The following is a 14,501-nucleotide window of genomic DNA, read 5'->3' on the forward strand; positions in this document are numbered from 1 at the left end:
ATTTATTTTAAGAATGTGAAATATCAGAATAATAATAGAGAGAATTATTTATTTCAGCTTTAATTACTTTCATCACATTCTCAGTGAGTCAGAAGTTTACATTCACTTTGTAAGTATTTGGTAGCATTGCCTTTAAATTATTTAACTTGGGCTCAAACATGTTGTGTATCCTTCCACAAGCTTCTCACAATCAGTTGCTGGAATTTTGGTCCATTCCTCCAGACAGAACTGAAGTCGGGTTTGTAGGTCTCCTTGCTTGCACATGCTTTTCCAGTTCTGCCACAATGTTTCTATCAGATTGAGGTCAGGACTTTGTGATGCCACTCCAATACCTTGACTTCATTGTCCTTAAGCCATTTTGCCACAACTTTGGAGGTATGCTTGGGGTCATTTTCCATTTGGAAGACCCATTTGCAACAAAGCTTTAATTCCTGGCTGATGTCTTGAGATGTTGCTTCAATATATCCACATCATTTTCCTTCCTCGTGATGTCATCTATTTTGTGAAGTGCACCAGTCCCTCCTGCAGCAAAACACCCCCACAACATGATGCTGCCACCCTCATGCTTCACGGTTGGGATGGTGTTCTTCGGTTTCCAAGCCTCACCCTTTTTCCTCCAAACAACAATTATTAATCATTATGGTCAAACAGTAAAATTTTAGTTCATCAGTCCAGAGGACATTTCTCCAAAAAGTAAGATCTTTGTCCCCATGTGCACTTGTAGTCTGGCTTATTTATGTTGGTTTTGGAGCAGTGGCTTCTTCCTTGCTGAGCAGCCTTTCAGGTTATGTCGATATAGGACTCGTTTTACTGTGGATATAGATACTTGATTACCCATTTCCTCCAGCATATTCACAAGGTCCTTTGCTGTTGTTCTGGGATTGATTTGAACTACATTAATCTCTGAATGTGTCTCCTTCCTAAGCTGTATGATGGCTGCGTGGTACCATGATGTTTATACTTGCGTTCTATTGTTTGTTCAGATGAACATGGTACCTTCAGGTGTTCTGAAATTCCTCCCAAGGAAGAACCAGAATTGTGGAGGTCCACAATTACCTTCAAACTCAAGTTAGATTTTTTGTTGCCTTAAAATATATCCACAGGTACAACCCCAATTCAGTACAACTTCTCTCAAATGCTAATTGGCTAACTGCTTAAAGGCTTGACATCTTTTTCTGGAATTGTGATTTAGTCCATTAAAAGTGAAAAAATCGGTCTGTAAACAATTGTTGGAAAAATGTATTGTCATGCACAAAGTAGATGTCCTAAACGACTTATCAAAACTATAGTTTGCTAATATTAAATCTGTGGAGTGGTTAAACAAATTACTTAATGTCTTTAATGACTTCAACTTAAGTGTATGTAAACTTCTGACTTCAACTGTGTATTATATATATATATATATTGACTACAACTACTACAACTGAATTTTGTAGTGATCTCTTATATATATTAAATCAATGATTTACACATCAAATAATAATGTGTTGTTGTAGTGCTTTCATTGCAGCACAGAGTGTATAGAATGTATAAATCTCTCCTTTATTGTTTTTATTTGTGTTCTCCATACCATCCCAACTTTTTCAGAACTGGGGTTTAACCATGTAACTGAATGAATATATTTTACTTTTTTCATATTCATATTCCATTCATGATCATATTTTGTAATCATATACCATCAAATGTACATGGTACTATAAGGTATTTCAAAGAATACACTAGAATTAACATAGTGTACGTCCAAAAACCATAATTGTATGATAGCACTTAATGGTGCCTTTTTGTTTGTTTTTAAATATGAAGTTTGTAATGTGCTAAGCTTCATCAAGGTTCATCAAACGGTCTGGTTGGGATACACCAACAAAAGTGTCACAGAGGCACAGTGTTTACACTTTTCATGGGAATCAACCTATGAATGGTTTTCTTAGTTTTGTTTGCATATTAAACTGGGATGGGGAAAGAATTTAAACATAAAGAATACACACATCATCTTATTCACAGAAAGTCTGTATTATTTAGTTAATGTGTGTGTTCTACTGAAAGTTGTGTATTTAAGTTTGAATTGTCAAATAAATGTGATGATGTCACTGTTGCAGGTGGCTGCACCTTTGATGACGGCCCATCTCAATGTGACTACCAGCAGGATCCTTATGACGACTTCGACTGGACACATGTCAGTGCTCAGGAAGTACCGTACCTGCCCTCTGACCTGCCCCAGGGTGAGTACATTAAACAGTAGGGCTTAAAACCTTTAGACATGTCACATTTCTATTTTGAGTCATGGAGTTGCGATCTGATACCAAAAGATTCTCGATTTTGATGTTTTTGTTTATCGATCCAGAGTCATTTGTGAAAGAATCACGATGCATCAGTGAATAGATTTTTCCCAGACATACCAGCTCTCATATCTGTGCTAAATGTATTAATCTAGTTTCCACAACATGCAACGTACTGGCTAACTTCACAGATCAAGGATCTGAGGCAGGCAATGCATATCTCCAGTTTGAAAGAACACAGAGTGATAAATGAATGCTGAGATACATGGTTTTATCTGCCCTCGGGCCTGTTTAAACAGCACGGCAGATTTGGGACTATTTTAATGGGCTGGTAATATTTGTCAAATTGGCAGCTGTGTGTTATCGTGTCAGGGTAAGAGCCATTACTGAACAGCCAGAGAAGTTGAAGGAAAAAAGCTGGTAACAATCTTCCCTCAACTCATGTTCTTCTGCTCTGTGAACACTCTTTGTAATCTGAAAAAAAAAAAAAACTGTCTCATTTACATAACAAAACGTGGGAAGTGCTGAAGGGAAAAAATCCTTTGGTCAAAGGATTGTCATACGTGACACAATTACGCTTTTTAAATGAAGATGTGATGCGAGAGGAGAGAGGTGCTTTGCAACCTTCGATTTTCACCTCTGATGCTCAATCACTCGTTTTCAGACAAGAGATTCTGATGCTGGAAATTAAAGCATTTCACTCTCAGCTAAATTTCCTAATTAATAAGATATTAAGTTATTAATCAAGGCAAGAGAACCAAGAAGGTCATCTGCTCGTGGTTTCAGTCAGGTAGAGGTTCGTTAGAAGAGGACCTGAAGAAGAACACTGCTGCCTTTGTCAGGCAATTGCAATAATGTCTGGTGCATCTAATTTAAGATGTCAAGCTTAAAATCACATTTGAGCAAATGAAAAGAACACAAACCATATTAAGTGTTGAATGCAATGTGTTTCGCTTCACGCATTCCTCAAGTTTTGTTTCTCAATGTGTTTGCTGGGCATGCAGCAAACATAATAAACAAAACAAATGTGTATGTACTGCTGGGCCTGTGGGATGCAGTCAAGATAAAATATGATCAGAGAAAGAGACAGAGAATGGACAGGGAAAATAGACATAATGATGGACAATGGCAAGAGACAAAGAAGGACAGAGGAAAGTGACAAAGCTAGACAGATAGATTGATAGGGAATGAGTCAAAGATCAACAAGGGAAAGAGACAGAAAAATTGAGAGAGGAAGGAGATAAAAATGGACAGTGGAAAAGACAGAAAGACGGACGGGGAAGAGACCAAAAAAACAAATTATGGGGAAAGAGACAGAATGATGGACAGTGGAAAGAGACAAAAAATTGGACAGGGGAAGATACGAACATGGACAGTGCAAAGAGACAAAAAATGGACAGGGGAAGAGACAAACATGGACAGAGAAAAGAGAAAACAATTACAGGAAAGATACATAAAAATGGACAGGGATAAGAGACAATGATGGACAGGGGAAAGAGACAAAAAGATGGACAGGGGAAAGAGACAAAAAGATGGACAGGGGAAGATACGAACATGGACAGAGCAAAGAGACAAAAAATGGACAGGGGAAGAGACAAACATGGACAGAGAAACAAGAAAGAAAATGACAGGAAAGAGACATAAAAATGGACAGGGATAAGAGACAATGATGGACAGAATGATGGACAGGGGAAAGAGACAAAAAGATGGACAGTGGAAAGAGACAAAGATGGAAAGGGCAAAGAGACAAAAAATGGAAAGGGGAAGAGATGAACATGGGCAGAGAAAAGATTAAAAAAAAATGACAGGAAAGAGACATAAAAATGGACAGGGATAAAAGACAATGATGGACAAGAATGATGGAGAGGGAAAAGAGACGAACATGGACAGAGCAAAAAGACAAAAAATGGACAGGGGAACAGACAAACATGGACAGAGAAAAGAAAGAAAATGACAGGAAAGAGACATAAAAATGGACAGGAATAGGAGACAATGATGGACAAGGGAAAGAAACAAATATGGGCAGATGAAATAGATAAAATATAGAATATGTTACTTTGATCTGTTCTGAACCAGAAAAAATTTCCAAAACGTGAAGCAAATGTGTTTGCATGATGTGTTTTCCCAATAATTACAAAACATTAACTGATGCTAGCTGCATGGGCTGATGTTTTGGTCCTTACGGGAGTCATTTGGACTGTGTGGCTGAGTGACTCATCATAACAGTTAGTGAACACAAAGCCTGGAGAGGATTCTGATGTACCTACTGGGACAGATCTTGTGTTTTGGTGGAGCATCACATACACATCTGATGCCAGTCTTTCATTTATGTATCATTCTGCCTTATGGTGGAATATCAAGGAAATATCTGATTCTTGTCTTCATTCAAATTACTTCTATCATCCTACCCTGAAGATTCTACACATTGCCTCAGAAGCCTGGTGCAGAGACAGAACTTTCTCTGCTGTCATAAAAAGTAAAAAGAAACAAGTTGAGTGGTGTTCAAGTGGAGATGAAAAGGCTCAAATGTAAAATTGGGATTTCTCCATGAAGGGGAAGTTATATCCATCTCTTAAATGGGCCTCTGCACGTTTTATGTGCAAACACAGATTTTCATACTTTCTTTGGAAGGATACATATTGTTTGCTTCACACCTAAATCCCCTGCTGTAAATCTGATGGAGAATGTCGCAACAGCTCACATTGACCTCTGGGTTCGGCTCGAGAAATATTTGGGCAGGTCCGATGATGTTGTCCAGCTTTGGGATCTTGTAAATTGAATGTAGGTTATTGCAGTGCACACATACCTCGTTCCGTTAGCCAAGAAATGTCAAATCCACACCACTCCACCGCTGGGAGTAACCCTGACATGACAACATAAATGCATTTCACATACTACTTCCTTATCAACCGCCCTACCTCTTTATTTTACTGACATGTTCTGCACATCCTAAAAAAGTCTTACAGAAAGTGAACTCCACATTTCTAGCAGTTTAGGGGAAGTGTTTTGAAACTGTAGCTTGACAAACTAGTACATGTTACTCATAATGTAAAATTGTTTACTACAGTCAAGTTAAGCTATGCTCTTGGAAAAAGTAGTTAGCTACACTATAAGTTACTAAAAAGAAAACTATAAGCCAGCTCTTTTAAACTAGTTTAGAGAGCAAAATCTTTTTAATAATATCTAATTCATATATAAATGAGATTATACACGTTATTAAGATAATTTATAATATATCATGTGACAACACTGAAGAAATGACACTTTGCTACAATATAAAGTAGTGAGTGTACAGCTTGTATAACAGTGTACATTTGCTGTCCCCTCAAAATAACTCAACACAAAGCCATTAACGACTAAACCGCTGGCAACAAAAGTGAGTACACCCCTAAGTGAAAATGTCCAAATTGGGCCCATAGTGTCAATGTTTTATGTGGCCACAATTATTTTCCAGCACTGCTTTAACCCTCTTGGGCATGGAGTTCACCAGAGCTTCACAGGTTGTCACTGGAGTCCTCTTCCACCCCTCTATGACGACATCACAGAGCTGGTGGATGTTAGAGACCTTGTGCTCCTCCACCTTCTGTTTGAGGATGCCCCACAGATGCCCAATAGGGTTTAGGTCTGGAGACATGCTTGGCCAGTCCATTACCTTCACCCTCAGCTTCTTTAGCTAGGCAGTGGACGTCTTGGAGGTGTGTTTGGGGTCGTTATCATGCTGGAATACTGCCCTGCGGCCCAGTCTCCGAAGGGAGGGGGATCATGCTCTGCCTCAGTATGTCACAGTTGTAGCGTGTGAACAGGTCAGGTCTGGGGAATGTACAATTAATATTACTGATCGAAATCAATGATTAATCATACAGTGTGACCCGAACACCCATACATGTAAAAACGCCCCAAACGGGCTTATATAGTCCAAGAGTCTGCTTCAAATATATACAGATAATTAAACACAACGAATTATGATTAATTAGGAATATACATCATATGCAGACAGGCTATATTAATTTTAATAACACCTCAGTGAAATTGACCCGTAGGCTACCGCAACCAGTCAGTTCGTCCGCCGAACCACTTTATTTGGAACCTACTTTATCCAATTCTCCAGAGGGGTTATTCCTAGTTATAAGCTTACTCATCAAAAGCACGTTAACTTACTTTGATAATAGCAGCTCGTAGCTTAAAATCGCACATTAAAGAGGCTTTGCTTTGTAACCACAGGCAATCACGCGTATAATTGAGTTTAATACAAGGAACTAGGATATATCACTACACTTAACAAACAAACATTTAACATAGAACAAACATAAAATAAACAAAGTAAAAACGGTAAGGAAAGTAAAGAGAGGGGTAGCAAACTTGTTACAACAGTTAAACCTTAAGAGCCATTACGGAAGTTACACACTTTAACGCATTTGAATTTAGATGAAATAATACTTGCACAATGGACCTTTCTGTGGCTGAACAAGACTGCGTGGTTTATTGTGCCCTCGTTAGCGTCCGTGAGATGGAGGATTTCTGTTAGGTGTTCCCCGAGCGTGGGTCGCCATGGGGAGTTCAAAGCATCTTAGGAGGAACGGTTGTTGTTGCTGAGAGAGAGTCCTTTCACCGGAGGGTATCGGATTGCTCTAGAAATGTAAAGTGTTGAGCTTTGTCCGAAGACAAATAAAAGACTGAGATAAACGGCAAATAAAATAAAAGACATGTCTGACCTAAAGTAACACAAAAGAAAAGTAAAGAAAGCTTGAAGAGCTTGAAGAGATACTGAGGGAAGAAGCCAAGAGAGAGATTCAATGCCGGAGCCTAACTTTTAAGGCAGGGAGGTCACACCTCCTCTGGGAGGACTGGCCCAATGAGACTCCTCCGTTTTGGGCGCGAGATTGTTTCTTTGTCCTGTCAAGGCTCATTTACATGTCATTTGCCTAATTTATGACCGGGTCAGGATTTTGGGTTTAATCACTCAAAAGACAGTAAAAACATAGCAGAATACATTTTTAACGTAACCATATATTTATATTCAGCTAGGGCAAGTCGTAAGGTTTAATTTGATACCAAGAAACGTGTATTTGGTACACTTAAACGTGAATATACACTCTTAGACTCTATATATATATATATCCTCAGAGTTTTACTACACAACTAAACAGTCTTACTAGTTTGATATACAGCAGAAATACCAAAGCCTACGGGGATAAAAACATATTTCCTTAAACATAAGCCCTTCTGGGCTTTAAATGTGAGAAACGTGTGTGTCTCTCAACTTTTCACATTCCTTACTCATCTAAGGAGGGGGGTGCGGGGCGAGTCACATGAGTGGGGGTTTTATGACCCTTCGCAAGAATGTGTGCATTGCATTCAGAATCAATGACTTCATGATTCTCCGTCCATACCCTACACAGTACATGTTGGCATTCATGGTTCCCTCAATGAACTGTAGCTCCCCAGTGCCGGCAGCACTCATGCAGCCCCAGACCATGACACTCCCACCACCATGCTTGACTGTAGGAAAGACACACTTGTCTTTGTACTCCTCACCTGGTTTCCGCCACAAACGCTTGACACCATCTGAACAAAATACGTTTATCTTGGTCTCATCAGACCACAGGACAGGGTTCCAGTAATCCATGTCCTTAGTCTGCTTGTCTTCAGCAAACTGTTTGCGGACTTTCTTGTGCATCATCTTTGGAAGAGGCTTCCTTCTGGGACGACAGCCATGCAGACCAATTTGATGCAGTGTGCGGCGTATGGTCTGAGCACTGACAGGCTGACCCCCCCTTCATCCTGTGCAGCAATGCTGGCAGCACTCATATGTCTATTTCCCAAAGACAACCTTAGGATATGACGCTGAGCACGTGCACTCAACTTATTTGGTCGACCATGGCGAGGCCTGTTCTGAGTGGAACCTGTCCTGTTAAACCGCTGTATGGTCTTGGCCACCGTGCTGCAGCTCAGTGTCAGGGTCTTCGCAATATTCTTATAGCCTAGGCCATCTTTATGTAGTGCAACAATTATTTTTTTCAGATCCTCAGAGAGTTCTTTGCCATGAGGTGTCATGTTGAAATTCCAGTGACCAGTTTGAGGGAGTGTGAGAGCGATGACACCAAATTTAACACACCTGCTCCCCATTCACACCTGAGACCTTGTAACACTAATGAGTTACATGACACCGGGGTGGGAAAATGGCTAATTGGGCCCAATTTGGACATTTTCACTTAGGGGTGTACTCACTTTTGTTTCCAGTGGTTTAGACAACACTGTGTGTTGAGTTATTTTGAGGGGACAGCAAATTTACACTGTTATTCAAGCTGTACACTCACTACTTTACATTGTAAAGTGTCATTTCTTCAGTGTTGTCACATGAAAATATATAATCAAATATTTACAAATATTTGAGAGGTGCACTCACTTTTGTGAGATACTGTGTGTATATATATATATATATTAGCAAACTATAGTTTCGGCAATCTACTTTGTGCTTGACACAAGTTATCTTTCCAACTTTTGTTTACAGACAGATTGTTTCACTTTTAATTTACTATATCACATTTCCAGATGACCGACAACTCGTCAGCAAGATCTTGCGCTCTTCACTTTCAGATTATGTACATCACTTAAAGTGTGATTGCCTCACTCAATGCCAGCTAGAAGGGCTTTAGGGACATATCCTAAAGACCACAGCCACCAAGAACAAATCAGTCAATCTGATTGGCTGATGAATCTGACAATCTGACTTTAGATGCCCATTCATTTGCACTGTTGAGGGATTCTCTGGAAATTCTGAAGGCCTGATGGGGTGGAGCTCAGACTCACACGCTGCTTCGGCTAAGCAGCATGGCTTCGGGCATGCAATTTGTGAAACAGTTGTCACACATTGCTTGTAATCATCAAGGAATAAATTCTGATTGGATAAACTTTTTGCTATTTGTTTGTAGATGAATTAGGAGTGGAAAGCGATGAGAATTAAAGGATGAGAGAGAATTCACCACTGTTAAAACATTAATCTCCATCTAATATTCACCTTAAAAACCTCGCTGGACATTTCACTGGGAAACTGCAGCCAAATGTGTGTAATAACGCACATTATTTAGTTTTGCAAAATTGTTGCCCTGTTCACGTAATGTTCATGAGACCAGGCTGACATTAATGTATACTTTGTAAAAATATGACGTTAGGAAACTGAATGTAGCCTTGTATATCAAAAACAATAATAAACAGCAGTAGTGAACTGAATATCTATTAAAGGTGCACTTCTAAAGATATGAATAGCAATTTTGAAACATGTATGAAATCATGCCCACTCATGTGAGATGAAGAGTTCATACAGTCGAATCAGTAACCGTTTAAAAGCTCTTTTATTCTACATGGGGCAGGGGCACCTCATGGGGGCAGCCATGTTAGCATCACATGACCAGCTAAATACTAATCACATAACTTCCCTGTTATTGACACTTTCATAATCAAAAAATAAATGTCCTATACAGTATGTTGCTTCTCAGGAAAATGTAATGTATCTTGTTTTAAGGATTTTTAGATATTTCTAAATGGAAAATAAGATAAAACACTTGATTTAATTTACTGAATTAAACGTAATATTTTTTCCCCTTTAATTCAGTGAATGTCATTTAGAGGTAATTTTAAAAGATGATCTTGTCCTCTTTAATGTTAGTGAGCACGTTTAATACAACCTTTTAAGTCAAGGCACAAGCTGAATAGTGGATTAAGAGCTAATGAATAATAGATGCAATAATCGCCCAAATAATCGAATAATCATTCCAATAATTGTTTGATTATTCGATTATCAAAATAATAATTTTTTGCAGATGATTCCAGAAGAAGAGCACTGAATGGCTGTTTATGGGCTTTTGAAGGTCTTCAGCAAGCTTTTGTGGCCATGTGCAAAATGATTGGACAGGATGAACATTTGACCACAATGACAGTGCTTTCCGCTCTACATCTCTTGGCCAGTGTTTGCCTGACAAAAGGGAGCGTTCCCCACAACAGTCTCGCATTAATGTGGGTCACCGCCATGAAGGGTAGCACACCGCAGCGGCCCTTTCCACTGGCATGTAAAATTAGGGTGCTTTTAAAGACGCAAGATGCGTTTGTGTATTTTGGTGCAGCAGTGGTGGTGTAGGCAGTTTGGGATTCAGATGTTATAGTGTGCAATGCGTGTGTTAGTGTTGTGGGATGTGTGATTGCTATCTTGAGGGTCTTCTGTCAGCCATGTTGTCGAGAGAGTACTGTGACAGCATCAATGTTCTGCTCAGGTTTTGTTCTGATAGCAGCTGACACCTCTCATTTCTTTTTTTAGAGATAAATAACTGCTTTTAGACATTTCTTTTTTTCAGTTTTACTCGGGTAAATTCATTGCATTGTCATATGGACTTCCCTTGCAGACATGTACCATAGTATTCATAGTTCTAGCCAAAAACGCCACAGTTACAGCACACGTACTCAATGAATTTATGCTCCTCTTATGAGAGTTGAGGGTTTTCTCTGTGAACAGCAGATGGGCTCCGGGGGCCAGACCGGCCCTTCTCTCTCTCTCACTGCAGGAATCTCAATGTGAATGCCCACATTTTACATCACTGCCAAAAACCCAACAGCCCATTTCAGTTATTCACATTTCAAAACCAATCAAATTGAGCTTGGGAGGAGATGCGTTTGACAGGGCAGTTTATTCTTTGAGAATGCTGAGAGATATCAAATCAGTTATTGGCAGACAACTGCTTGTTTAAATTCAGTGTGGCAATTCAATGCAATTAATTGCTGTGCTAATTCACTAGCTTAACAGAGATTTAGTTAAAAGGCATATATCATGGAAAGCAGGATTTTTCTTGCTCTATGTAGTGTGTAGACATACTGTAACAACTCAAAGCTCCCTGCAGTAAATTAATGAACAAATGCCTTTTTTCTTATTTCCAATTCAATACTTGGAATTTTATTACATTTGAATTGAGGTAGTAAACGGGATGCAGAATTCAGTTTTGAATTTAATGAAGAAGTACAATGGAATGAAATGAAATCATTTAATTTTGAGTGACCTTAAATCATGTCAGCATACATGCAACAAAAGCATTTTCAGAAACATTAGATTATTAAAAAAAAAACATTTATGCATCCTAAAACAGTTTTTAATTGAATTAATCTATGTTTCATTATTATTCATAAATCAACTCTTTTTGGAGTATGTTGGAAGAAAAAAGTAAAAAAAGAAATGTAATTAAAATATGAAATGTAAAGTATGTTTATACAGTGAATAGGCATTAGTCAGTCCAAATTTATGATGCAATTATTTATGGCTTGCCACAAAACTTTGGCCCCCTTTCATTTCAACTAGCGGTGCACAATATATATATATAGGCGGTCGATATATTATTGGCCAATAAATGGGGAAATTGAAATATTATTATCACGCTGATAATTACCCCCACTATGTCAAAATGCCACATATGCGTATGCTAAAATCATTGCCATGTTTACACTTATTATTTCATAAAACATACACAGAATATGAGAAATGGCACAACGTTACTTACAGCAGATGATCTTGATTAAAACGAGCTCAAACACAACATAGATCTTGAAATAATCCTCACAGAGAGATATGATATTTACACGATAAGATTACCATCATCACTCCTATATATGGACACCATTAGAGTTATGCAAGCGTGATTTATTTCTCAGTCAAATCAACATACATCGGTGATATTGACACGCTTCTGGTTTACGTTTCATCAACCAAACCTGAAATGGCAGCAGTTGTTTTTATTATTATTAAATAGCTACTTAGCAGCTACAGTTTAATGGGTTAAAAGGCAAAAAGTGAAATGATTGGTTATCATATTGGCTACAATGATCTGCAAATGATCAGTTATCGTTATCAGCCCACAAATTCCATTTCCATCCCATCCCTAATTCTCGTGGGGTGTGGCCAATTTAAATTAAATTCACACTGATGAACTGAAAGGAAGCAATTGAGTCTTAAATTCACAATTTTGCCTAATCCTGCAGTCCACCCAGAACACTTACTGAAATTAAACTGCAAAATATGCTCAGAAATATTCATAGTTATGACGTCACTATGAGATCATTAACATAGCATTTACATATCATTATTCAGTATTCAGCAAATGAATGCGACCTGATGATCAACAGAGCTTCAGTTGCAAAAACAGCTTCTTTGACTCTGCCTGAGAGAGGGTGGGAAATGGTCATTGAAGATTCAATTACAACTGATTTGTATGCAAGAAACCTTGACTGACATTAGAATATGGTCTCTTTAAATGTCTCCTAAAACAACTTTCCCTGATCTTCTGAATGTTCTGGGTGTGACTGCATGTGTGAGATTTAGGGGTGTTTGACTGTGTGTGGTTTTGGCACGCGTTTAGGCCTCATTCTGCAGCATTGTGTAACGAACATTATTTTTTCTACTCATTCATGCTCTAATTCCACTGAGGAGTGGCTTTAACATCAGACCTCACAGCAGAATATTTGCTCTTTATGCTTACATTTAACACCCACACCCTGTGGAACAAGACAGAGATTTCTGTTTTACATCAAATGATCAATCTTTCATGTAATTGCCGGATGGATAGTTTATGTTCTTGTTTCTCAGTTGCATGTGCTTAATTTGTTCTAGTGATCTCAAATCACCTTAAAGAGATAGGTCACCCAAATTTGAATTCTCACATTGACCATTTAAGAAAAAGGTGGCATTCTGAAACATCTGTAAACAAGAATGCTGATACAAGATGTGCATGAACATTTATGCATTTGGCAGAACAGACCAGATATCAAATGTCACAGGATGGAGCCCAACAACAAGTCAACACAGCTGAAAGAATTTAACAATTCTGTGAGTACAGTGGGAAAATCACATAAACTATAAATTACACCCATTTATACACACCAATGTAAATTATTGGCTGTCCCTCACATTTGTATATGTGCTCCTACATTGGGGGAATCCTGTTGTTTGACCTAAGAGGTAACCCCCACTATTGCATTGCAATTCTGCTGCAGGTTGCAATAAAAAGTGAAGGAAACAAACACAGCAACAACTCAGGAATATCTGGGAATAAAGTGAAGAAACAGAATAAAATAGTTAAGTCTTCCTTGGATCCAGTGTTTGTTATTTGCACAAATGTTACAGTAAAATTATGTTTCTGTGGAGAAAGCTTGCTTACTGAATGAGCCGCATGTAGGCAGGAGTAAAGAGATAGACGCAATCACAGCTCATGTAAATGCATACAACAATTTCGAGCCTGAAGCAGCTTTCTCTTAATAAAAAGCTTTCTGGTTTCCATGTAAACATAGTCATTATTTACAGTACTCACCCTCATATCGTTCCAAACCCTTGAATTTTATTCTTCCATTTAACACAAAAGATGACATTATTAAGAATTTCAAGGTTGTTGTTTTCCATATAGCTATATAAAAGAGAAGAGTGAATGACCTACATTTGAGTATGTTTAAAACACAGAACTATAATATGACTTCAGAAGACTTGGAATATAGCACACAAGTCATATGGACTACTTTTACAATACTTTTGTGATGCTCTTTTGCCATTTTTGGAGCTGGACAGCTCCAGTCACTTCACTTTCATTATATGGAAAGAAGCGGTCAGGATATTCTTAAAAACATTTCATGTTGTGTTCCTCTAAAAGAAAAAAAAGACATTTCATATGAGTTTGGAATGGCATGGAATGATATTTGGATCAAGGGCGAATAAATGATAACAGAATGTAAATTTTTGGCTAATCTATCCCTTTAACACCTTTTTCCTTCTCAACTCTTACATTTACATTTATGCATTTGGCAGATGCTTTTATCCAAAGCAACTTACAGTGCACTTATTACAGGGACAATCCCCCCGGAGCAACCTGGAGTTAAGTGTCTTACTCAAGGACACAATGGTGGTGAACGTGGGGATGAAATCAGCAACCTTCTGATTAACCTTCTATTTAGCCCACTACACCACCACCACAGCTTCACAACTCTTCTTTGTGTCATGCTAAATCCAGACCAGGTTAACTAAGTGTTGTCCTTTCAATACCAAACAGATCAAACTTGGCTGGCTGTATTTTGTTTTAGGATGTTTGTTTGTTCTTTGTTGTAGGTAATGTCCTTTTTACTTTTGCCGACTTTCCTCAAACTAGTGCCCTATGTTACACTGTGTGTAAATTGCTACTGTATCTTTAAAAGCTCACATTGCTG

At 38.4% G+C, this 14,501-nt stretch overlaps 1 protein-coding gene across 12 annotated transcripts in view; it reads left to right on the forward strand.

The window, feature by feature from the left end:
• The window catches only part of LOC127624282 (receptor-type tyrosine-protein phosphatase kappa-like), a 247,790-nt gene that overhangs the window by 53,105 nt on the left and 180,184 nt on the right, over positions 1-14,501 (forward strand). For all 12 annotated transcript variants that reach the window (XM_052099037.1, XM_052099026.1, XM_052099028.1 and 9 more), the window contains one exon: positions 2,097-2,219. In XM_052099037.1, coding sequence (XP_051954997.1) covers positions 2,097-2,219 — 123 coding nt within the window. The remainder of the gene's footprint in view (positions 1-2,096; positions 2,220-14,501) is intronic.

The sequence above is a fragment of the Xyrauchen texanus genome, chromosome 30 (assembly GCF_025860055.1).
Source record: "Xyrauchen texanus isolate HMW12.3.18 chromosome 30, RBS_HiC_50CHRs, whole genome shotgun sequence".
Taxonomy (NCBI): domain Eukaryota; kingdom Metazoa; phylum Chordata; class Actinopteri; order Cypriniformes; family Catostomidae; genus Xyrauchen; species Xyrauchen texanus.